The 25,389-nt window shown below is 32.5% G+C and overlaps 4 protein-coding genes across 5 annotated transcripts; 1 reads left to right on the top strand and 3 right to left on the bottom strand.

The window, feature by feature from the left end:
* Nucleotides 1-5,018: 5,018 nt before the first annotated feature.
* LOC114195370 (thaumatin-like protein 1b) lies at nucleotides 5,019-7,297 on the bottom strand. The gene is made up of 3 exons (XM_028085806.1): nucleotides 7,171-7,297; nucleotides 6,378-7,071; nucleotides 5,019-5,616 (listed from the first exon to the last, which is right to left on the bottom strand). The coding sequence occupies exons 1-3, from the start codon at nucleotides 7,229-7,231 to the stop codon at nucleotides 5,421-5,423; spliced, it is 951 nt and encodes a 316-aa protein (XP_027941607.1). The 5' UTR covers nucleotides 7,232-7,297; the 3' UTR covers nucleotides 5,019-5,420.
* A 3,493-nt stretch (nucleotides 7,298-10,790) lies between these two features.
* On the bottom strand, nucleotides 10,791-15,364 carry LOC114193128. 2 transcript variants are annotated; one of them, XM_028082832.1, is made up of 13 exons: nucleotides 15,187-15,364; nucleotides 14,739-14,971; nucleotides 13,765-14,078; nucleotides 13,561-13,653; nucleotides 13,395-13,485; nucleotides 13,063-13,156; nucleotides 12,729-12,826; nucleotides 12,544-12,613; nucleotides 12,324-12,421; nucleotides 12,124-12,240; nucleotides 11,981-12,057; nucleotides 11,515-11,559; nucleotides 10,791-11,403 (listed from the first exon to the last, which is right to left on the bottom strand). In XM_028082832.1, the coding sequence occupies exons 2-13, from the start codon at nucleotides 14,943-14,945 to the stop codon at nucleotides 10,932-10,934; spliced, it is 1,776 nt and encodes a 591-aa protein (XP_027938633.1). In that variant the 5' UTR covers nucleotides 14,946-14,971; nucleotides 15,187-15,364; the 3' UTR covers nucleotides 10,791-10,931. The 2 variants fall into 2 exon arrangements, with proteins under 2 accessions (XP_027938633.1, XP_027938634.1); XM_028082833.1 differs by having other exon boundaries at nucleotides 15,087-15,200.
* A 2,196-nt stretch (nucleotides 15,365-17,560) lies between these two features.
* On the top strand, nucleotides 17,561-19,905 carry LOC114194769 (tubulin beta chain-like). Its single transcript, XM_028085170.1, has 3 exons — nucleotides 17,561-18,116; nucleotides 18,492-18,761; nucleotides 19,016-19,905. The coding sequence occupies exons 1-3, from the start codon at nucleotides 17,717-17,719 to the stop codon at nucleotides 19,693-19,695; spliced, it is 1,350 nt and encodes a 449-aa protein (XP_027940971.1). The 5' UTR covers nucleotides 17,561-17,716; the 3' UTR covers nucleotides 19,696-19,905.
* A 1,918-nt stretch (nucleotides 19,906-21,823) lies between these two features.
* LOC114193778 (stress response protein NST1-like) lies at nucleotides 21,824-24,988 on the bottom strand. The gene is made up of 3 exons (XM_028083711.1): nucleotides 24,718-24,988; nucleotides 23,491-23,866; nucleotides 21,824-23,404 (listed from the first exon to the last, which is right to left on the bottom strand). The coding sequence occupies exons 1-3, from the start codon at nucleotides 24,787-24,789 to the stop codon at nucleotides 22,068-22,070; spliced, it is 1,785 nt and encodes a 594-aa protein (XP_027939512.1). The 5' UTR covers nucleotides 24,790-24,988; the 3' UTR covers nucleotides 21,824-22,067.
* Between the last annotated feature and the right edge of the window lie 401 nt (nucleotides 24,989-25,389).

Raw genomic sequence — 25,389 nt, 5'->3', positions numbered from 1 at the left:
TCAAATTACATGAAATATATTCCACACAAAACTATCTAAAATTAGTTTTTTTCTGCATTTTTTCTTATCTTCTTTCTCAGTAGCATCCTCTCTCTATCTTCTTCTTCCTCGGCAGCAACATTGTAGCGGTGACGTCGGTGTAATGTGGTATGGTGACAGTGATAAAAAATATTTGAGTCTTTTCCGGTACCGTGGGAGTATAGTTAGTAATTATATGGGGTGCAAGAAGCAATACTCCAAGGTCACATATCTATTAACACCTTTGGTCTCTTCTTCATTAATATTTTGGATTAAATATTTTGGAATTAGTTAATTTTAAAACTTTTGATCAATTTAGTTATTCGTATTTCAAAATATGTGAATTTAGTCCTCTTAATCAAATTTTGTTAAGTTTATTTAACATTTTAAACACGTTTCATAATAGTATTTAATAGTATTTGACTTAACATTAAAACAAAAATGTGTCAAATACCTCAAATAAATGCGTTTGAAACATCAAATAAACCTAATAAAATTGAATTAAAATGACTAAATTCACGTATTTCGAAAAATAAATAACTAAATCAATTCAAATATTCAAAATGGACTAATTCCAAAATTCATGAAAAATCAAATAACTCAAATAAATGCGCTTGAAATATCAAATAAACCTAATAAAATTGAATTAAAATGACTAAATTCACGTATTTCGAAAGATAAATAACTAAATCGATTCAAATATTCAAAATGGACTAATTCCAAAATTCATGAAAAGTTAAAAGACCAAAAACATATTTAACCCGTATTATTTTCCCTCCCAAGAATTCTCACTCAAACATTTTGAATACGATCAAGAAATTATAGAAAAATGATAGATAGAACATACTGCAACAAAACATTTTGAAAAAAACCTATTTTTACTCTTCATTAAAAACAAAACCTGTCTATTATGTAACATGCAATATGTGAGGGAATGAACATAATTAGTTAGACATTAACTATTACGAATGTGATTAGCCCTAGAAGTGTGAACGTGACACATGAGTTAGGTTCACAACTTTGAAATTTGTAAAAAGCCTTACAAATTGGTCTTCATAAATTGATATGTCCCTTAAAGAATAAGAATCACGCAATCACTCCAACTTCACGTGTTGAAGTTTTTTTCTATTTAAAATTCCCTGCAACATAACATACAAACCCATCTTCATTCTTCAATGCCTTCTAGATAAAATTTCTACATCTTTTAACCATAAATTTTAAAAAATACTTTTAAATGTTATATTTATTAAATTAATTTTAAATTTTTTTAAAATGTTTAAATTTCGCACGGTTCAAATTTAAAAAATGTGGCTGTTTTTATTTGAATTCTACGATCTAAATTGAAAGAACTCTTGGCCTCCATAGTGATTCCAAAATTCATTAAAATAATTTGTCCTTAGAAACCAACGTTGAAAAGAGACCAACATTCATGTACTAATGGTGTAAAACAATTTTTATAATTATCCAATCCTAAATAATTGTTAGTATGAATTTTAATAAATAATTATTATGAAAAAAAAAGTAACAAATAATTTACAATTGACCAAATTCTAATACTATCATTGAAACACCGGTGTCTCACTCAACATAAATTGTAGTTTTATACAGATCATCATTCCCACTAACTAGGCCCATGATGAAACGAGAGGAAAGGGACTTGAATGGGCCCGGCCCAATTGTGCAATTAAGAAAAACCAATGGGACCGACCCAAATATTCTTTAAAAAATTGAAATTTAGTCTTATTCTGAAGCGTGCACACATTGAAGTGGCGTCATGAATGATCTCAATCACGCAATTCATCACTAAATTTAATTATTTTGGAACAAGTGGTGTCCATTTGTTAGCAATGCATTATCCACTTATTTTAATTTATGTGATTTAATTAATATTTAACATATTTACTTTCTACAATTTCAGAATATATTTTAATAATTTGGAAATATGCAATCAAATGTTTATTTGGAAACCTATATGTTCGAAACAAATCATTCAAATTTAGGAATACAAAATGAATATTTTTCACTCTCTCATATTTGACTATTATAGAGGAACAAACATGTCCACCACCTTGATGCTATGCACTTCCAAAAATCCCTCATGTATACATTGTTTTCATTGATGGAAAGAAGCAACAATTCAATTAATATTTGAATCCTTTATAATATAGATATAAAGAAAAAGGCTAAGGTTAGAGAAGTAGTGATATCTAAATTTCAACTACTCTTCATAATTGAGCATGTCAAAAGTCAAGCCATCATCTTATCCATACAAGCCACACACACACCATCAATTTTATTTACACATATTTGCTTCCCATTATATGACTTCAATGCACAAATTGAGGAAGATTGTCTCAAAATGAAAATATATGTCTTAACAAATAAATATAATTATAATAGTTAAAAAATCAAGATAAATTGAAAATTTTCACTTTTTATAGAAATGAATAATATATAAGTAGTAGAACTTCTAAATCTATATCGTTTTAAAAATTTAAATTAAAAGTGGTATCCTGATATTTTATATGAATTTGTTTATTATTTATTTGTGTCTGATCTATTTGATATTCACCCTTAAAAAAACTTTTTCAAATAAAATTATTAGCTTCACCTCATACTTCTTATATTACTTTTAAGTGAGTTATCAAATGCTAAAATGCCAAAAAGATTATTTCTCATTATATTATATCTTTAGTGTCACATTTTTAGTCTTAATTCAAAATCATAAAATAATAATTCAATTCTCTCCCAAGAACCAAAACTTGGACCAAATATTTTTAGTTGAAGTTCTCTCCCCTCACACAATAGAAAATTTCATATTACATAGGGTTTTTCTTACAAATTTATTAAAAAAATTTGCAAGAAAAGACTTTTTTTCTGTCATTTTTTCTAAAAATTTTAATTGACAGGTAATTCTTTCGTGGGTAATCATTTTCTACAAAATTATAAAATTTGTATGTATTTTTTACAAAATTTGTTATGAAAAGTGTTTTATACAAAATATTTTGTAAGAAAATTGGTAACAATTTCTTGTAATTTTTTTTTGTGAAAAAAAAATTGCAAGTATTTCTTAAAAAAAAATTCAAAATAAAATTGAGAGGAAATATGAGTTTTTTTTAGTAGTGTACTATGTTGAGTAATAATTATGTGAATGAAAATAAAAGTGTGAACTACTAGTATAAAGGATTCAATATTTTTCTCGAGATTAATTTTTGACAGAAAATTTCATTTATTTCATGAAAATCAAAATCAATTTCACTCTAGCAAAGGAATTCTGGATATAAGCTAACAATTTTCAAAAATAAAAAACAAAAAGGGGTATGCAAACAAAGTAATAAATCGTTAGGTTGATTTAAAAAAGAAAAAAACACAAGACCAGTACAAAAACACTCGCAGAAAGGTACACGTAGAACTTTCACAGTTCCTCTTTTTGTAACAGAACTTAGGTATAAGACAAGTAAAATTACATATGACTAATCAAATGTTAAGCAGTGTTTGACTTTGGTGAAACATGTTTACATTTTCTTGTGGCGGCTGAAAATGAAAAAATCGCGTTTCATTGATTTGAATTCAAACACCATGCATGCATGCATTGGTATTTTCACTGCTACTGCTATATGTCCTTATCGCGAATCCAATTCCAAAAATCTTTATTTGTATGCGTAAATATATTCAACCCTAAATACATAAATAACTTTTGCATTCCTTGCTTTATAGTTGAATATTGAATCGTACAATAAAAAGTGAGTTTGAACCTACGTTTTACTAACATCAAACTTCAAGCCATGTTATTGGTGAGTCAACAAACGGATTATATTTATCTAATCAATTAAAAATGCTTATTTGAAAGATTGTTTACTGCAATATTACTCCACTTGCTGCTATAATAATGCATTCGTTTGAAGTGGTGCTTTTTGTACGAGTTTATTTTAGGGTTTGTGGTTGCATAGTATATATACATGTAATTGTAAAATTTAAGTTGGGCGTTCTATTGTAAGTGGTATTAATTGTTCCATGACGGAGGTAAAGTGGACCGAGTCATAATCAAATCGTGATGTTTTGATAATGTTACATTCTTAAGTAAAAAAAGTTACACCCTGATTAATAGCTATAGTTTTTTACTTAGTGGTAAGCGCTCGATCCTAATATGTTTTTTTTATTTATTATTAAATATTTAAGTTGTAATTTATTTTTTAAAAATAATGATATTATTTATAAAAAAAATTTATTGTCCATTCAAATAACATACTTGTATGAATATTTCCCCATATATAAAACTCTTTTAACTAACTCATTCTTAACATTTTCCCTCTTGAAATTGCCTTTAAAATTACTCAACTCATTTTCTCTTAAATATTCTTTGTCTAATTAATTAATACGCGAATAGGTAATATTAATTATGAGTAGTCTTATCTTATTACTCTGCGAAAACTCAATTTTCCGATCCTCGGAGAAAACACACCTCATTAGTTAATAGTAATGTTTTTATTGACAAATAAAAATTGTGAAGTGATTAGAAGGTATTTTACTACAACCGTAATTAATTCGAAGAGAAAATTAGTCTAAATTGTGTCCGTATAAAAGGATGTAGGGATAGTGTTAGAATAATAAAATAAATGTACTTAATAAAAAGAAATATATTCTTAGAGATCAAATATAAAATTTGAAAACTTTTATTCTGGGCAAAAAGGTAACAAAGAAAAGAAAGAGATGCTGCCTAATAAAAATGCTGCGGAGGTAGATTCCAATAATAAAGATGTATATATATACACCGTAAAGAAAGTAACATTAATTTTTTGTGTGCGCTATAAATAAAAGTACCATGTTACGGCTCATAAATTAATTACAACCATACATGCCAAACCCGTGGTCCTCTTCCTACATTACTACAAATTAAAAACACCCTATTTTATCATTATTAATCACGAATCAACACCACTCACTTTTATTCAGTTTTAATTATATATGTACTACCACCTCACACGTCCACAATGTTGTAATTAGAAAATACACGAATCCATTTCTTTATTGCAATTAAATATTACATCCCCAACCAATAAAGAATTCAATAATAGTATTCCGAATTATAATCTAAACTACAAAAATAAATTAATAACGGAAAATTCCCTTAATACTACTGTGTTGCCTATTTTGCTACATGTATATATACGTAGAGTAATAATAGTATTGCGTTCTGGCACACGAAATTATGGTCGACAAGATTCGTAGGATCTTTGGGCCTGTAATGACTCACATCCCCGTCAGCACGGTCGTGTACAGGTCACATGGTTCTCGTTCTTGGTGTGCCAGAGAATAACTATAAGTCCAGCTTGGGCCCACTCCTTTGTGCGAGCCCATGGGCCCAACCGTGTGAAAAATAATGCTGAGGAAACGATTAGTAGTTAGAGGAGTTGGGTGAGCCGCCACATAGCCATCGCGACACCGACGATGCCGGCAACGGCTTGCGATTGGAACACGTGGCTGCGTGTGGCCCACGAGATTTCACTCTGATCGAAGCCACCTTCGTACACCATTGTGCCGTTGTTAAGCAGTGGCGTGGTGGATGAACCATCTTGTTGCTCCTGAGATGCTTTTTGGCTGAAAAACAGGAAAACAAGAACAATATTAATTATGACAAAACAAACAAACGGGAAGTGCAAAACTAGAACTGTGAGACGTGTCATTATGAGATTCGTGCAACGGTCGTGAATTGCACAGAACCAGTTACTTTAATAATGCTACACGGTAATAATTGAGTGCAACGATAACCACCGGCATGTGTGCCATCCCCTACTTCCCATGTGCACAATTAAAAATACCAAAATTTTCTCAAATTATGTAGCCGATTTTTTTTTTTGGTTCGAGGTCTCTGTCTAAGGAGACCAATCACGTTGAGTGGGGACAAACTATTTGATCCATCTCTTCTACTTCCTACATTGCTTGTAGATGCAGAAAATGGTTGCGCTTTGACATGGCTACGCTACCTAAATCCCCATACATTCAATCTTATTAACGCCAAAATTCAAACTCGGTTTTCTTAATTTATTATTCCATTAATATGTATTTGATTTTTACTTATTTTATTACCTTCATCAGATAAGATAATGATTTTAATGAATAATTTTCAGGAATAGGACAAGTGAAACTGTCAACTCAGTCCTAACCAACGATAATATTCTTTAGCATACAGTTATTGTTGGTATAAAATGTTGACTATGCTCACTGTCATTTATACAAAATTACGTCTAAGTTGACACATAATTTTTTTTAATGGTATTATTTTCACAAAAATTAAAAAAAAATGATTTATATGTTTTAACTTAACGGTTGTTTGTTGTAGAAGTGGAGAAGAGACAAACCTGGTGGTAGGGGAGGGGCAAAAGGTGATGGTGTAATCGGCGGAAGCGCAAGTGAAGGTGCTGGTTTTGTCGTCGTACGCGTAGCTATAAGCGCGTGGGCACGCGTTCTTGAATATCTCAGAGTAAGACGAGGGCTTGCACGTGTCGGGCGTGCCGTACGCACCGCTGCAGCAATACTGCGGCGAGTTGAACGCCTCGCACGCGCTCTTGCACGCGACGCCCTCCTTCCCGTCCGCGCTCATCACCTTCAGCTCCGACGGACACGCGCCGTTGAGGTCCCCGACGCACCCTGTGGAGATGCACTTCTCGCCGGAGCCTCCCTGCGGCACCACCAACATCGGCACGTTGTAGCCGTCCACAAGGCTTACGTCGAAGAAATCAAGGCCTCCGGCACCGTCGAGGGTGAATTCCGCCAGTGTAGCCGGCGGAGTGGCTCCACTGCCCGCACATTCGAGCTTGCCGGAGCCACAGTCGCCGGTGACGCAGGAGAACTTGCCTGAGGAGTCTTCGGAGCAGAGAGTTCGGCCCCAGAAACGACCTCCCCAAGACGCGGGTGCGGCGATTGTGGAGGACGCGCCGGTTTGTAGCACGAAGCCGGTGGTTGAAAGAGGTGGAACTCCCGCGTTTGAGAGTATCCCCGGCCACACCGTGTAATCACATTTGTTAACTAGAGTGAATGTTGTTGAAGCCACCCCTGTAATAATAAAAATGTTACGAATTAATGAAAACTATAGTATAATTGATTTAAGCTTGAGATAAAAAAAATTTATGATATGGTTATGAGCAACATTACCTGATAGTGATAGATAAAATGATAGAGAAAATGAGAACAGTGAGAATGTGATGCGTTCCATGATGATGAATGTGAAGAAGAATAGTTTTGTTGGTTTAAGAGATATGAGAGGATGGTTAGGGTGGTGGCGGTATTTATAGAAAGAATGGTGGGAAGAGAAATAATAAAATTGTTGTGGGCCTCGTGGTTTTACGGTGGTAGGGACACTACACTGACCAAAGTAACGTTAAGACTTTCTTTCTTTCTTTCACTTTTTCATGGCATGTCATAATTTTATTTTATTTTAATTTAAGAAGAATTACTATTATTTTATTTGTAGTAATATGACAAATATTTTCACATTTATCAAATTCTTATCATCTCACTTACTGTTAGGTATAGATGAGAATCATGGTCCTTAAATTTTACTTCTTTGACCATCAACTAACTTTTTAGTTCAAACGAAATACTAATGAAATGATTTACCGTTTTAAAAAAAGTAAATCATTTACTCAAGAAAAAAGATTCGTTAATACGAAGAATGATATTTTAGTTAAATATATTCTATTATAGTTAGTGACGTTGTATTAATTAAAGGTCCATATTTTTAATCAACGTGCTATTTGATAGATGATTAACCTATATAAAAAAACATTTTTTTAAAAGAATACTAAATCTAATCCTACTTGAACTAATAATGTATCGGTAATTAAAGGTATATTTGGTTTCATAACCCATAATTTTTATTACTTCATAACATTTAGATATATAGTATTATTACTTTTTCTGTTTGAAACTTCACACGTGTACGTGCATAAATATAAATGACAAAAGTAACATAATATGTAATTTTAATACAACAATAAGATTATATTTATTATTCGTAAGTATTTGACAGAATATTGTATTGTTTGAAAAAATAATTTTAAATAAATGTTTCTTAGTTTACTGAATAAATTTTAGTTTAAAATAGGGCTTAAATATTTATGAAGTTTATGTGATTTATTTCGTGTCGATTTCCGAGTTGAAGTTAAAATCTATAGCCTCACCGTCTATAATAGTGGTTTGAAGTCTTTTATAAGTAATTATATATATATATATATATATATATATATATATATATATATATATATATATATGAAAATATTTGTCATAGCTGACTTAGCCCAACCCAAAACGGATATTTAAAACACATTGAAAATGTGTCCAGGTTTAGTTTTGTCTAGGTGAATAAATCAGGAATAAGTATTCAAAGAAAAATTAATAAAGCGTGTTAAGGTTAAAAAACTTGTCAAGTTTAAACATTTCAAAAAGAAGTTTGCTTAATAGATAATTAAAAATAAACTCAGTCAATAAAATATATATTAAATAAGTTAACAAATATCTTAAACAAAACTCTGTTAGCCTATTTACAATTATAGTTAAAAATAAGCAAAATAAACATTTAAAAGATACAAAATACCGTATTAAAACTTTAAAAGTTTCAGATATCAAAACATAGAAGTAAAACTAGCGTTTAGCCATTAGTTAATTAAGATCTTACTTAAAAAACCGAACTCGTTAATTTCTTTGAAGCAATAGATATTTTATATAAATAAATAAAATAAAAATGTGAAAAAAAAACATTATGGAATTAGCTTGGAAATTTTATTAAATTGTTTGTCATTAAATTGAGCGACTAAAAATGCCCAAGAAATATAATTGTAATGTATTATAATCTATCTAATCTAAATTCAAAACTAAATAAACTTTTACGTATTTTATAATTTCTACCACAACAGACACACGTTGATATGGTTTATGAAATACATAGAGACACAGTTTTTTTTTCAATTATAATAAAATAAGTTATACTTTTAAAAATGATTTATTCTTCTATCATTTTCTAAACTTAAACAAACTCATCCTATATATATATATACAAACTATCTTCTTAATTTTGATATAACTTGAATAAATAGAATTAAACATCAAACTGAAAATACAGGTCTTTAAAAATCTAAATCACATAAATTAAAAAATAAAATAGAATTATAATTCAACCTATTCATTTTAAGATGAAGACAAAAGCAACTTGACTTACACAAATGTTGATGTTATTGAGGTGTGTGTCATACAAAAACATGGAGCCCACAGAAGAAAATGCAATGTCATGAGAAAAAAGTTCAGAAAATTGAAAAATAATTCATCAACAGTGTTTTTTTTCTTTTCTTTTATTTATTATATTATATAATCTATAAATTTATTATTTTTGAATGTATATTAGTTGGTAATAAATGTTTTTTTGGCCAGGAATAATTTATTTTCAAGTGTGACATCATTCTACAAAACCTGAGCTAGCGCAGCCTTTGCAGAGAGGGATATGAAATGGATAAAAAAGAAGGTCTCGTTTGGCAACTTTTGCAATTTTGACACGATTTTGAACATATCTTACTTAATTATTTTATTCTAAAAATTCTTAACCTCTTTTGACTACTATGTACACCACTTTACTCTTCCACCAAATCACAAAGTTAGTTGATCAAGTTGCTGAATCTGTATGTAGAAGTTAGCTTCAACTTCCCAGTTTCTGATTCCAGAAATTCCTCCATTGTTGAACTGCTTCAGTTTTTGCTGCAGTCAACAACATTTTCATAGGAATTATAAGTGTTACCCTGAAAAGAATCTAGTCACATCACATGAGATATTTCAATGCTATTATCTTGTATCTCATACAAGGATTTGAAGTATCTTGTATCTTGTATCTTAAAATATCTAAAAGTCAGAAAAGGCACACAAAAAATATCTGGGATTGATATAGCAGCATTAATTAGTAATTTAATTTATGAAAATAATGGTTGTTTGAATTGTAATTATCCACATTATTATAGGCCACCAGCTTGTAGACTTCATTAGGTGTTTATTTTTCTTTTCTCAAGTTACCCTTTTAAGCACGCAAGAGCATGTTGATTTAGTATTATTGAGAGAGACTCTTATTACAAACTTTATGTGTATATACTGTACTGACAGATACTAACCAAAAAGAGAATTTAATCAGTGTAAAAGGTTTCTACTTTTAATTCTTTAATCGTCTTTTTTGATATTATGTTGTAATCCCACATCGATCATCTTACAATCCAGAATCATACTACATTCTATAAAATGCATAGTTTCAGAGATTATGGTTGCAGTAGTAATAGCTTTATAAATGCATAGTTTCAGAGGGGTTATGGCTGCAGTAGTAATAGCTTTATAATCAGTGTAATTGTCTTATCGTTTAAATGAGATTTATTGTATTAGAAAGTTATTTGCAAATTTGTTAGTGTTATAGCTCCATTTTATACTCTTTCACTTAGTACAAATTTACAATAATGAGTTTGATGATTTAAGAAACAGTGTAAGATGTGCTGAAGTTGTGAGTGTTTATAAGTGAAAAAAGTGATTAAGTCAACTAGTGGGTGTTTGTTAAGTGAAAAAAGTTATTAAATGAAGTAGTGAGTGTTCATTAAGTGGAAAAAATTCTAATTATTCTGTATGGTCCTTTAAATAGAAAACATGTCAATCCTAAATCAGTTTAAGCCTTAGATTCATGTAATAAGTGGTTGTACAATGTTTTATTGAACTTAACCATTGTATTTTCTCTAACTAAAATATATGAAATACATACAAAGAAAATGTTACTTTTTTCAAAGAATAAGCTTGCATCAAGAAACTGAACACAATGTCACATATATGTTTTTCCCATAATCTTTCATAAACATCTCCATCTTGCGCAACAAAACAAACCAAATCGAAAAAAAATCTTATAGTCCATCTATAATATCCAAAAGATTAGATCTTTGGTTCTCCAAAGCTTTTGTTGTAACAGGTGAACTCCCTACACTATTACTATGATGACAAAGTTTGGCTCTTCTTTTCTTGGTCACTGCAAGATCCTCACTTTTGCTAACTCCTGGGTTCCTTCTCCTCATAGTTACTTCCTCTAACAATCTTTTGTCCTCTTGGGAAAGTTGAGTTCCCAATGACTTGCTAATACTGTCTAAGCTTATAAACTGTAACATCTTTGCTTGAAATTCTAGTCGCTTCGGAGAAGTTGTTGTGGACATTATTGGTCTCATGGGATTGCTATGTCTGTATCTTACAAAGGTAACCAAGTAGTGAAGTCTAGTCAACAGTTCAATGATGTAAAAATCTATCTTCTGCTTCTCAGCATAGTAAAGTGTCTGCAGCCGAATCAGTTTATTTTCTTTGATTGTGTTTTCACAAAACTCAGTGCTGCAAATCACAAAAAATTACCGCAAATCATTCTGCTAACATTGATCATCATGAATAAATACAATAATGATATTCATACACAAAATCATTGAATTAAAAGTAAAAGATAACCTTGTATTCGCCCATTCGCCAACCCATCCAAAACCTTGATGTGCCCTGCAAAATACACAAAAGCAAAGATTAGAAGAAAAAAAAAACCAACATAACATACTTCAGCAATTTCAATGACATTTGGCTGAATTGCTTTTGAAGAGTAAAATGATTCTACTCTCTCTTCATAGTCAAATTTTAATTTTGTCTTCTATCTGTTTTTGATTTGATATTGCCATGAACATGTTATGTTATGTTAGTAGATAAGTACAAGAAAACAACTCAAACCAGAAGAATGACCTATTAATAACTTACTTTACTTAGTGTGAAACTCTTAATGTTCATAAATGTCTTCTAAATGCATGACATGTCTCAACAAATTTGTAACAATCTCTGAACTTTACAAAATGGAGTTTAAAAGGAACAAAACTAGTCCAAATACAACTGGTGTTTTCAAATATCAAAGTAGGAAACTGTGTTTTCTTACTTGGTCGTGTTTGTGGCAAATGGAGTAAGCCACTGCAGCGTCTTGTCCATTTCAGCTTTGACCTCATTGATGGAGAGCTAAAGAAAATTCCCATTTAGCATAACATAACAAGAACAGAACTTCAATAATCAGATTACACATACCTGTTTCATGGCATCAGAATTTTGCAACCGAGAAGGAAGTGCGTTCTTAATATTATTAGGCAATCCATGATACAATGTGTCTCTCATATTTGGAGGAAGAACAGTTGGACGAGATGCCTGATATAAGTTTGAAACAGACATTTTATTTAGATTACATCTTCAACACCTTACTATGTTACACTAGCATGGTACAAACTTACAATCATGTTTATCTGATTGATAATGTTAGCATAGTGCAGAGACAGACCAGCTTCACCAAGTCTTTCAGAACCCTTGCAAGAGTTTACAGAAGTTGTTCCTGCAACAAATTCACCATTTCATAACATTTTAGGAGTATAATACTAATGATAGGTTTGGCACCGAAATCCAAGTACTACACAGATGAAGGATTTTGAATTGTTATTAGATATGATCTCATACCATGGTTTCCAAGGAACTCGAAAATTGCTTGATCCATGTGGGTAACTATGTCAACAAGCTTTTCAACAATCTGCAGTAGGTAAATGCAAGGAACAAGTTCACTGATGTACAAAACTTTTATATTGAATGGAAGTTTCAGATGAGGAACTAACTATTCATAGAATAATAATCACAATCTTGTATACCTCTTCCAATCTTCTTGACCAAAGAGATTTCCTTTTCAAGCTCCTCACAAACTTTCTCTGATGCTTTATTTCAATCTGAAAAGCTGTGAGACTGTCCCCTACAATTATAAAGAAAATGGCTTGTAAAAAATAAGATAAATACTGCAGAAGATTGACTTGCAGATAATTTGTTAAATTGATAATCTAAAATGAGAACTCTCTACAAGACCAACAATTAAGAATGCTCTTAGTAAAAGGTAAAATGATTGTTGTCTTGGCACATGAACAAAACTAAATCATCAATCGAAAAGAAAGTCAAACTTTTTAGGGAAAAGTAGATTCGGAAGCTTCTAACCGTTGAGAGGAAGATTTAAAGATTCCATTTCCTTAATCTTGTTCTGATAATCTTGTTCAAAACGTTCTAATGAAGTTAGCTCGTGATATAATTCCTGTGTAAAAAAAAGATCGAGTTATTTAAAGAAGAAACAAATAAAAATTCAAGAATAGAACTGAACTTTAAGCACATCAGAAGTAGGAAACACTGCAATATCATATTCATGGATTAAACATATAACATTTCACTCATTCATTACAATTTACATTTTCAGTCTTTTACTTTCTCTAATCCTCTCTTTTGTGAAAGGCTTGCACCATGTTTTCTAACAGAGAAAATTACAATTTGCTTACAGCAGTACTGTGAGATAGAGTTATCAACTCCTGCATTGTGTTTTCTGCCTCCACCCTTGGCTGCATGTTGTCTAATATGTCCATATGTAATCTGAAATGTTTGTGATTATTTGAGAAATCAACACAATGAATTAGCATAATCTTTTTCAAAAGCAAGAAAACTCACCTTGAGAAATATCGTTCTAGGTTATGCCACTGAGGATCCTTACACATGTTTCCAAATCTAGCCACTTCCCGGGAGAAAGCATTGAATTCTTCCCTACAAATTCCCAAAAATCAGAGATAAAGAACATTAGTAAAAGAAACATATATGGAGATGCAATGAAACGCAAAACACAAAACATAAAACACTTCTAAACAAGAAAATGACCTTTTGTCAGCTTCAACTAGGCCTATTAACTCCTTTGTATCAGTTGAAACTAATTGTTGCAACCCTTCTGACTGCAAAATCTCTTTTTTAAGGAACTGAATGTTTTCTTCAGACAGTGATTGAAACAAGATTGCTCCTTTATTTATTGTGTTAGCCACTTCAAATGCCAATATAGATATTCTATTCCCTCTTGGAGCCACGGCAGAACCAAACCCATTACTGTTGCTTAACTTTGGCACACTACTTCCAAGTGTGTCCAGAACTTCCACTGCCCTCTCACCAGCTCTTCCCCAAATGGAACCTCTCTGGGATCCCTGAGAAAAGGAGACACACCATTGATCAAAGTGTAAACATCCAATTTTCAATGCAAAATATCCTAATCTATCAGATACAACTACGTGACACAAATCGAAGTATCATTTATAGCCAAGGAAAAAAATCATACAGACAAATCTATGAACTGTTTCAGAGTCAGACTATTCCACCAAAAATTTCCATCAGTTAAAAATCATCAATGTGTAGTAGAATCAGAACCAGTTCTTGTTAAGATCTCAAACCTCAAAGATTACTTTGCAGGATCAAAACAGCTTCACCACTTTCCTAGTTTAGGTAGCATATCTTCACTCAAAAATAAAAATGCAATTGATCTTCATTTTTACGAGCTTCCAACTCATTCATAATCGATTCTTTATGAATAACACCAGTTTTTTGTTACCAGTAATCATGTTTGAACAAATGTTAGAACAAGAAAATCCCTCACAGATTTATTAAAAATAAATAATGCAGAGGTCGTTTACATAGTCATTCCATAGCAGTTTACTAAGTATAATAAACTCGTTGACTTTTATCCATACCAGAAATCACGTTTACTCTAAATTTAATGAGAGAATTACATGCATTTTTAACTGTTTTGTTACCCCTCAACCAAATTAATTCAGCTTCAGAAAAAACAAAAATCAGTAGAAGAAAAGTACCTGTTTCCCTTCTTTTCCAGTAGGATTAGATATTCTGAATTCACTTCGATTTTTCTTTCTACCACGATCACTACTCCTTGGATTTGAATAACAATCTCCTTTCTCCTTTGTAACACTCTTTAACTTCTTAAGCTTTCCCAATCCTTTCCCTCCAACCTCTTTGTTTTTGTTTTTCTCAGCCTTACCAGCTGAACAAACCGACCCCATTAATGAAAAGAACAAAATTTGAAAGCCTGCAAAGAGGAGTGAGTCTGCAACTTTAACTTCTTTAACATGGTAAACAAAACACAGAACCAAAAGTAAAATAAAATAAAGAACATTCTCTTGGCTAATGATCATGGTGATTACAATGAAGACAACAACGTTGACATGCACAGTTTTACTATAAGAATTAACGACATGAAAACAAAGCAGCAGTTTTGATTCGGCAACCACTAGATTTCATTACCCCAATAAGTGTTGGGCTATTTACAGATAGTATCGAACTCCAAAACGGAAACTCTTGTAGAAGAATTGAAGAGGGAGATGAAAGAGATAATTTGCAACTATGGCTTTGACTAGAATGTGATAGGTTGGTTGATGAAGGACATTCGGGTGGTTGAAAATTTTGGAACATATAAAATAATAAGAATAGAAGTAAACTTAGAAATAAAATAAGATACGCGTAATTGGAATTGTGAGGAGAGGAAATTTCGTGGCACGAACCATGACAGTGAATCAGAGACTGCTTCAAACTTCATAGAGTGTTATTGTCATGTACTACGTATGAAAGATATAGACAAGACAACGTGAAAACGAACAAAACTGTAGTATCTACCTTGTCCCGTTTTGTTTGATTTTGGCTCTGCTTATGTTTCTGAATCATACTTACTCCTCTTAACCCCTTATTTGGTGTAATAATGTATTAATCAATTACAAATCACTCTAAATATAGCTTTTAAAACAATTAAAGTACAAGTCAACAAGTTTTAATTACTTGATTATTCATTATTTGTTGATAGAGTAAAAAAAGCATATTCGTTATGTGCATTGCTTGTTTATACATCAAGATTGTGCAATTATGAGTGATGATTATTTTCTTGAACATTTTATTAATGCATTAATCATTTTGTTATTGTGTATTGAAAAAATTGGCATACTTAGAAGTTATAGTTGACTTGACTAAGTTAATTTCTATTATGGGTGGATTACTGAAGTTTGTAACATAAACTTGGTAATAACAAAAAATGTCAATAATTGAGACTCAAGGGTCCTAAATATAACTAACAAAGTTAAACCTTTGTCAAAATTTCCCATCTTAGACCTTCATAGAAAATTTCACGTTTTAGGCTTTCATCATTGAAATTCCATTCCCACCTTACCAAACATTTTTCTTCTAACCTTTTGATTTTAATTGCTTTTTCATCTCATAAAATTATCCCTTTTTGCTATTTTAGATACCAAAATCATATTTTTATAATCTTTATCAAAACCTTTGATTCTTAACCTCCTATATTACTATCATCCCTTCTCAATTTTTGTCTAATGTTTGTAAGTATTCATAACATTTGTTAACACACTCTTAAATTATTAAGTAATTTTTGTTTAGAAGTCACAAAATTGTACAAGTTTCATTTATTATTATCAAGTAAAATCTGTAGTTTTAGTTGAAATTTTAAAGAAAGAATACACTTTTCAAGTGTAATTTTTCACGTTTGGAAAGAAGACAAAGGACGAGGAAAAAGATGAAGTAAAATGGGCCCTTATTTAAAACGTTTGTCGTGAAAAACACTGTATACAGTTAATACATTAGCAATGAGCAAAGAACGTGTTTTTCTCACTGGGCTTTTTTTTTTACGTTATTTGTTAAATTTATTTAGAACATTATTTCCAACTTATTATTATATTCTAATAAGTGGTGTATTTGCATAATTAAAAATTTAATAAAAGTTGAAAATGATTATTTAAATATATGCATTGTCTGTGAAAAAATATTTAATTATATTTTGTATGATAGACATAAAACAAATGGTTAAGTATATTTTTAGTCCATGAATTTTGATCCAAAATTGGAATTTGTTCCCATCCGAAACATTAATATATCTTGGTTTCTAAACTTAAAAAATTAATGAATATAATCTTTTAACTCAATTACGTTAATTTTTTTTAAGTATTAAACACATTTATCATTAGATATTGAACTAGGAATGTGTCAAATAGTGTAAAAAACCTTCAATATTAACATGAAAAGCGTTTTACACGTCAACAAAAATTTACATAATTGGGTTAAAAAGACTATATTCATTTGTTTTTAAAGTTTAAGGAGCAAAATATATCGAAATTTCAGACAAAAATAAATCCTAATTTTGGATTAAAGTTTGAGTACTAAATAGATACTTAATCCCAGAATAAAAGTGTATTGTAGTCAGTTAACTTTTAGTTTCGAAAATATGTCCTTTACGTGTTGGATATTTTAAAATATGTTTTATCCCGTGAATTAAATGTGTTGATTTGTATTTAAAGAAAGTTCAAATAATTGTGGATGCGACGACAAATGATTATCTCTGATTTGTCAAACAACAAGCCCAAGGAATTATCTCTTGTAAGAGTGGGCTAGTGTAAATGGGCCAACAATATTAGTCACTTTTAAAGTTTGAAAACGATAGTATTTAAAATAAGTATATATTCTTACAAAAAAGAAAATAATTTAAAAATAAAATATTGTTGAAGTGTAAAAATTAAGAAAAAGAAAAAAATTGGATTGGGAAAAGACAAAAATAGAGCGAAATAGAAGGAGAAGAAGTTAAGGTAGGGATAATAATGGGTGGTAGAATTGGCGCTTCAAACCACACTCCAAGAACATAAAACTAATACCTTTTTTCCATTCCACGATTACCCTCGCATTCTCAGTTTCTGAGATCTCGTGTATATATATACACATGTGTGTGTGGAATTGAAAGAGAGAGAGAGAGAGGGAAAGAGACGGTTGAGTAAGAAGAATGAGAGAAATATTGCACGTGCAAGGTGGGCAATGCGGGAACCAAATCGGTTCGAAATTCTGGGAAGTGATATGCGATGAGCACGGGATCGATCCCACCGGAAAGTTCACCGGCGATGTGGCGTCGGATATCCAATTGGAGAGGATAAACGTGTATTACAATGAGGCTTCTGGAGGAAGGTATGTTCCGAGGGCTGTGTTGATGGATTTGGAGCCAGGGACCATGGATAGCATCAGATCCAGCCCTTACGGCAAGATCTTCCGCCCCGATAACTTCGTCTTTGGACAGTCCGGCGCCGGCAACAATTGGGCCAAGGGACACTACACCGAAGGTGCTGAATTGATCGATTCCGTTCTCGATGTCGTTCGCAAAGAGGCCGAAAACTGTGACTGCTTGCAAGGTATCCACATTCCTCTTACACTTCAATGTAGATCCGTTACAATGCAAATGCTGTTCGCAATTATAAAAACAATCATGAGATCTCGTTTTTAAAATACTGTTAATTAGTTTTTTTCGTTTAAGTAATATGGATTACTTTATTGTTCGAGATCACACGCGGTTTAGATGTTTGTCAAATGTCAAAATTATAGAATTTAGATCACTTTACAAGATGATGGTATTAGATTTGATCATATTAGCCACAAATATGTGTTTTATTAGTTTGAGTATTGTCGTAAGATTGGACCAGCTATGGTTTGTGAACATGGATGAATGTGATATTGTGTTGTGGGTTTAATGTTTGATGTGTGTTGAATTTTTTTCTTTTTGTTCTCAGGTTTTCAAGTGTGTCACTCGCTTGGAGGTGGAACGGGTTCTGGCATGGGAACACTGTTGATATCGAAGATCAGGGAGGAGTACCCGGACAGAATGATGCTAACTTTCTCTGTTTTTCCTTCTCCGAAGGTCTCTGACACGGTTGTGGAGCCCTACAATGCTACTTTATCCGTCCACCAACTGGTGGAAAATGGAGATGAGTGCATGGTTCTTGACAATGAAGCACTCTACGACATTTGCTTCAGGACCTTAAAACTCACCACCCCTAGTTGTAAGTACCCCGATCCTGCATAAATTTTAATTCCTGCATTCATTATTCTGCACATTCACACATTCATCAACTCGGAACTGTCCTGGAACTGTGAAAAGGAAAAGTTATCTGCATTCTTTAGAATTCTCCCCCACAGAGAAATTGTTAGATCTCTGGTATACCATCACATTTTCAAAATTTTACTATACAACAATCATTATCTTAATCAACCTTTAGTCACATAACTTGATTAACTTAACGATTTGCAATTGTAGTTGGTGATCTGAACCACCTGATATCTGCAACCATGAGTGGAGTGACCTGCTGCTTGAGGTTTCCTGGCCAACTGAACTCTGATCTGAGGAAACTGGCTGTGAACTTGATCCCATTCCCACGTCTCCACTTCTTCATGGTGGGGTTTGCTCCTCTCACCTCACGTGGGTCTCAACAGTACGCCTCCCTCACTGTCCCTGAACTGACCCAACAAATGTGGGACGCCAAGAACATGATGTGTGCTGCAGATCCCCGCCATGGACGCTACTTGACAGCATCAGCAATGTTCAGAGGAAAAATGAGCACCAAAGAGGTTGATGAGCAAATGATCAACGTGCAGAACAAGAACTCATCATACTTTGTTGAGTGGATTCCCAACAACGTGAAGTCAAGTGTGTGTGACATCCCTCCGAAGAACTTGAAGATGTCAAGCACTTTCATTGGTAACTCGACTTCAATTCAGGAAATGTTCAGAAGGGTGAGTGAGCAATTCACTGCAATGTACCGACGCAAGGCCTTCTTGCACTGGTACACAGGGGAAGGAATGGACGAAATGGAGTTCACTGAGGCAGAGAGCAACATGAACGATTTGGTGGCAGAGTACCAACAATATCAGGATGCAACAGTTGATGAGGAGGACTATGAAGAGGGTGAGGGTGAAGAGGATCATAATTTCGAGTAGTAAGGGTTAATCATTACTATAATCTCATGAAGCCTCTTCCTTCTTTTTTTACTTCTGCACTTGCTGTGTTAGTCGTGTTATTCCTTACTTTTTATATCTGCCTTGTAGACCATATTGTTCATTGTTCATTGTTCATTGTTCATTGTTCATCGTTCATTGTTCTATACTTAATCCAAGTGCATGAATAAGAAAAAGTTTTCTTGTCAACAATTTCATATTCTTTGGTATGAGCACGCCCAAAAAATAATAAAAATATATGATGATACGTTATTACATGGTAATATAATCTATTATACCAAATATCTATGAATTTTCCTTTTATATTTATATTGTATTACTCGTATTCATTTGACTCTTTCTGTGCTCCTCACCCTTTTATTTGATTATTACATCTTACAAAATCATAACTTGATTTGGACTATAGCAAAACAGTTCATTTATATATTTTATTTTGAATTTTTGGAGGATCTTTTTTATAATTTTTACGATTAAAATAAATAATGATAAAAATAAAAATATTATTAAAAATATAAGCTCTAATAAATGAAAAGTTACTACTAATCAATGACTCATGGTAGTAATAAATATTACAGTTTTCTCGCTTATATAAAAATAAACAATAAAAATTATTTTTCCACATATTTATAACTTGTAATTGATATAAGTTTCATAAAGTGATATTTTACCTTTTGCATGAGTTACTAAAAGTACAAAAGATGAGATGATATTTCGAAAGAAACATAAAACCAATAAAAATGTTTATTTAGATACTTTTGTTTTTACATTGAAATATATTGCTGTGGGCTTGAAAAGTGTCAGTAATATTTGCTCAAAATCAAAATACTTGATCTATACTTAAGATGGAGTTATTCTGCTAGAAATGTCAAATAATTGGTTTAGATTTATTTTAAGTTACTAGAAATGTCTTCGAAAGATGTCGTGACACCAATTATTTAATACTCCATTTCTAAAACAAGAGAATGTTTTAAAATTTCGTTATTCTTTTTTATGATGCTTTTTTATTATCTCTTAAATTATTTTAGTTACATTATCAATATCATGATTTATCTCTTTCTTTTATTCTCTTATGTTATGAAGATAGGAGAATTGAAGAATTAAATTTTAAAAATTAATATTCTACCACTACTATTATTCCCTTTTTCATAAATTGATTGCATGAGAATAATTTTGAAAAATATTGCTATTTTCCACGTTTACTTAAAAGACGAAATGTTATCCCTTCCTATTAATCATCTAAAAAACATTCAGTAAAAAATTAATATCTTTAATATATTGGAAATATAAAATACATAGGGCTGGTAAGAAGATGTAAGAAGATTTAGAATTATTCACTTTAAAATGATCTTGACGCTAACATTTTGTAATGCACAAGTAGTGATGATCACTAATATATGGGTGAAATATGGTACAGAAGTAAGAGCTTCGATTATATGCCGCAAAATAATTATAGTTTATACATCAAGTGATGATAACAGTATATGGTATAATAAATGACTTGATAATTAGTATATGCTATATTACAGTTAAATTTAATTCGTACACGGGTAAAAGATAAAAATTTAGAAAAACCATGAGAAAACCTCAACAAATTAATTTATGTATAAAGTAGTTTTAACTAGTAAAATAGATTTATTTTTCTTAGAAATGGTTATAAAAAAATTCATCCAAACTTACTACATGGTAATAGGATGATCGTACAAAGCCTGTATTGTAAACAATTTTCACTTATTGCTCTAACTTTTTAGTTAGCTTTCCGCAAAATAAACGTACTTATTCTTCATGACAGCATACAAAACCATAATCAAACATCCAAAGTACAAATTACACAGAAAATTAAATACGTCACTTATCACTAATTCCCATCTTCGACCAAAATCATATCAGAAAGTGTGATTTTCAGTAAATTTATTAATTATATAATCATACATCGCTGAAAGAATCGCTAGAGAAAATATTGAAATTCTATTGGCAACATCAGATAAACCCATCAGAGACCTTTTTTTTCTTAAAGCAACCAATAAAACGCCTAAAAAGAACGTTTCACAGATGAATAAAAAAGTGTCATTATATTCATGTTTTAAATTTGCCTAAGAAAATGATATAGACAAAAAATCATAACAAATATCTCTATCTATATATTTATATTTATGTACATTCTCATATTCTCTAAGGACGTCCCGGTATGGAAGACAAATTGCATGATTCACGTTTAGAATATATTACGCAATTTTCCCCCCCACATGCCATGTAAGTGTTTTTTCTCTTTCAAAAAACAATAATGCTCCGGTTCTGTCAAATTGAACAAAGCTTCCTACGTTGAAACTATCTAGTGTAAAAGAAATCCAAAAGAATCAAAATGGAACTGCATATGGCAGCGCATACACATCGACCTCAGGGAAGTATTCTGCACGAGGCCACATAGAACTTGAAAGCTTGAAGACTTCAGAATCACACTTCTGTTTCTTTGAGGCACGCGGTTTTGCCTCTGCCTCTGCTTCCGAACTAAATAGCCAATCTTGATCCAATGACTCAAATCCATCATACGTTAGTGGAGGAATAAGTAACAGAGACTTGTACAAAGATTCCACTTTCTTGCTACCATCATCAACTGCAATAACCATGTCCATAGCATCATCAACTGCTTTATCTGCGACCATGGCATCACCAACTGCAATGTCTGCGACCACAGCATCCCCGTGAAAAATGTTCTTCAACGCTTTGCTATGTTTAGAATCAGGTTTCTCAGGGACCCTTTTGCGCTTGGTGAGACATTTCGACTGGTGATCACTTGCTGGAGTACTTTTAGTCACCACATCCTCTCCATGAACCAAATTCTGCACCGCTTTGCCATGTCTAGCATCAGAGTTTCCATTAACCCGTTTGGGCTCGGTATTATTCCTCGGACATTGTGTCTGACGATCATTTTGAAGGGTACTTTTAGCACCAGAAGAATCTCCACGAATAGAATTGTGTATCGCTTTGCCAGAGTTACTAACAACCCGTTTGGGTTCTTCCAACTGGAGACATTGTGATTGCCGATCACTTCCAAGAGTACCTTTATCGATCACAACATTTCCATTAACTGAATTCTGCATCACTTTCGCATGTCCAGAATCCGAGCTTCCAAGAACACCATTGGGCACTGCAGTCCTGAGAGACTGTGACTGACGATCACTTCCAAGGGTGTTTTTAGCCACTACACCATCTCCACGAACAGAATTCTGCACTGCATTGCCATGTCTAGAAACAGAGTTTCCAAGAGGAACCCGTTTGACCTCTGTCGTCCTGAGAGACTGTGATTGACTATCATTTCCAATGGTATCTTTAGCCACAACAACATCAGGACGAACTGAATTGTTCACAGATTTGGGGTGTCTAGAATCCAAGTTTCCAACCACCCGTTTGGTCTCTGAAGTCCTGAGACATTGTGACTGACGGTCACTTCCAACATTACTCTTAGTGACCACTGCATTTCCACTAACAGAATTCTGCAACACTTTACCACTGCTGGAATCAGATTTTCCAAGAAACCGCTTCGGACCTGTGTTAGTGACACTAGTTTTATTTGAGAGATGTTCATTATCTCCCGCATTTCCTGAAGAAGACCCTACATCAAATTTTGATTTGGAATTTAATTCTTCAGGGTCGCTGTGCTTTCTTAAAGGAAGTCTGATTTTAATAGCAGGTCCTGTTTCATAGAAAAGCCAAAATTAGATTTAAATACAAATTACCCAATCAAAAACAATGAGGTGACCAGCTTCAAAGCATCCTCACCATTTTCATGAGACGCTTGTGGGGAGCCCCTTTTCCTCTTACTGCTTTGAGTACTGTCGGACAAGCAGCAAGGTTCCCGAGAAGTAACAGGTTGTTCAAGTTCCTCTGTAATTCCACTCCTCTCAAGTAGTTCATTCTCACATACTTCACCCTTTTGTAACTTTCCATCTGCTTTGGTTTCCGTAATATCTTTAATGAGCTTGAACTTCTTGTCATCGTCACTGCCATTAGTAGATGCAGTTGTTTCTTCTTTATGTTTCCTTTCTTTCTTCTCCTTCCGTTTCTCTTTCTTCTCCTCCTTCGACTTCTTCTTCTCCTTCTTGATTCTCTTCTTCTCTATCTTCTCCCTCCTCTTCTTCTCTATCTCCTCTCGGAGCTTTAGGCACCAGAATAACATTTTCAAACAGAGGATAGGGAGAAAGTCCAAAGAAACAAACATGCTATGCAAGCATTTCAATGTTTCACCATGCAATTGCAATAACTAAACTATTTCATACTTCGTACAAATCTTTTGGTAGTCAAGACAATCTTTTCAGCCATTACAAGAACCATTTTATATATTATATCCTTTACAACTCTTAAGACAGTAGCAGTGCACAAGCCACACAATACCAAAAGAGGATCAGACTTGCTCCATCACACAGGTCAATATCGAACGTCTACCCATGAATGAGATTATCTAGGATTACCTAATCATCCACTAATCTATACATAACAGAGACTGATGCGATCTCACATCACATCTTCATCGCCTCAGACAAATATCCTAACATGCAGTGATATGTATACAGAAAGCCCGTCCAAGATTTGAGTCCCATATTTAGAATTGCAAAAATTATTAGTTTATACAAGAAATTTCATTAACCCCAACCCAAAGATTCAAATAAAATAGTTAGTGAGTTGAGAGAACTGCATGCATCTTAAAAATCCTTTCGCAAATCCCACCAGTTATATTAGGTTAATTATTTATTATTTATACTTGACCAAAAGAAAACCCTAGAACTATTTTTCCATGTTCACTCATAAAAATCAGCCGATCTATGCCCCAAAAAGCAAAATCACGGTTCTAGGGTTCGATCAAAGCATCGAAAGAATGGGACAATCTCATCGCCTGGTCCTATTCTAACCTAGGTTGAAAAGGAGCCGTAGTTCTACCCAGAAAATCAATTTGGAACAACATGCAGAGTTGAGCGCACAAACGCAAAAACGAAACGGCTCAACACAAACCTTAATCGATTCGATCAAGGCCTCGCTACGTGCACCGTAACCTGGAGGGGGGAAAGGGAAACAACGAGACATCTTCGGTTAATATAAAAGCTTTTGGTTTGGTTGTGAGTGTTTGTGTTTTGATCAAATCGCTCAGCTAATGAAGCGAATCGAGGTTCGATTTCAAGAAAAAAGGGATAAAGAAACGCTATGAACGGAGTAATCTCTCTCTGGCTGGCGGCTACGGCCAAAGGGCTCCACAAATATGAAACCCTAATTCTGAATCGCGCAAGCCAAATGAGGCGAAGGAATGGCAAAGGGTTGTATTTATAGCCAGGGAAACCGACTTTCAGTACCACACGGTTTCGTGATTCGTACGCGACCACGCGTATTGCTCCTTTTACGATATTACCCTCTAAAATTAATCAACAATTATCTTATATGTGTATATATGATTATTATCTAATGATAAAAAATATATTTATTATACATTATTTATGTTAAAGATATTGCTTACCATGGATTAGGATTTTATTGTATAAAATCTTTATTTTTATTTCAGAATATATGTTTTTGTATTTATTTTAGAAACGAATATGGTTATGAAAAATATATTATGATTAATGTTGGAGATCTCAACAAACAAATTTACAGTAGATCCAAACTTCATTCTATGTTTGTAATATTTAATTT

Source organism: Vigna unguiculata, chromosome 8 (assembly GCF_004118075.2).
Source record: "Vigna unguiculata cultivar IT97K-499-35 chromosome 8, ASM411807v1, whole genome shotgun sequence".
Classification (NCBI taxonomy): Eukaryota; Viridiplantae; Streptophyta; class Magnoliopsida; order Fabales; family Fabaceae; genus Vigna; species Vigna unguiculata.
Note: the sequence above shows the minus strand (reverse complement) of the source record. Positions and strands in the feature narration are given on the sequence as shown.

What these genes read in the sequence shown, in the direction of transcription:
- LOC114193128 (XM_028082832.1), bottom strand. Translation starts at nt 14,945, where the DNA reads ATGGGGTCGGTTTGTTCAGCTGGTAAGGCTGAGAAAAACAAAAACAAA. An exon ending in TTTAAATCTTCCTCTCAACG is followed by an intron (nt 12,827 to 13,062) that starts GTTAGAAGCTTC and finishes TTATAATTGTAG; the next exon opens with GGGACAGTCTCACAGCTTTT. An exon ending in GGCGAATGGGCGAATACAAG is followed by an intron (nt 11,404 to 11,514) that starts GTTATCTTTTAC and finishes TGTGATTTGCAG; the next exon opens with CACTGAGTTTTGTGAAAACA.
- LOC114195370 (XM_028085806.1), bottom strand. Translation starts at nt 7,231, where the DNA reads ATGGAACGCATCACATTCTCACTGTTCTCATTTTCTCTATCATTTTAT. An exon ending in ATTTTATCTATCACTATCAG is followed by an intron (nt 7,072 to 7,170) that starts GTAATGTTGCTC and finishes TTATTATTACAG; the next exon opens with GGGTGGCTTCAACAACATTC. An exon ending in TGCCCCTCCCCTACCACCAG is followed by an intron (nt 5,617 to 6,377) that starts GTTTGTCTCTTC and finishes CCTGTTTTTCAG; the next exon opens with CCAAAAAGCATCTCAGGAGC.
- LOC114194769 (XM_028085170.1), top strand. Translation starts at nt 17,717, where the DNA reads ATGAGAGAAATATTGCACGTGCAAGGTGGGCAATGCGGGAACCAAATC. An exon ending in AAACTGTGACTGCTTGCAAG is followed by an intron (nt 18,117 to 18,491) that starts GTATCCACATTC and finishes TTTTGTTCTCAG; the next exon opens with GTTTTCAAGTGTGTCACTCG. An exon ending in AAAACTCACCACCCCTAGTT is followed by an intron (nt 18,762 to 19,015) that starts GTAAGTACCCCG and finishes TTGCAATTGTAG; the next exon opens with TTGGTGATCTGAACCACCTG.
- LOC114193778 (XM_028083711.1), bottom strand. Translation starts at nt 24,789, where the DNA reads ATGTCTCGTTGTTTCCCTTTCCCCCCTCCAGGTTACGGTGCACGTAGC. An exon ending in CCTTGATCGAATCGATTAAG is followed by an intron (nt 23,867 to 24,717) that starts GTTTGTGTTGAG and finishes TGGTGCCTAAAG; the next exon opens with CTCCGAGAGGAGATAGAGAA. An exon ending in ACAAGCGTCTCATGAAAATG is followed by an intron (nt 23,405 to 23,490) that starts GTGAGGATGCTT and finishes TCTATGAAACAG; the next exon opens with GACCTGCTATTAAAATCAGA.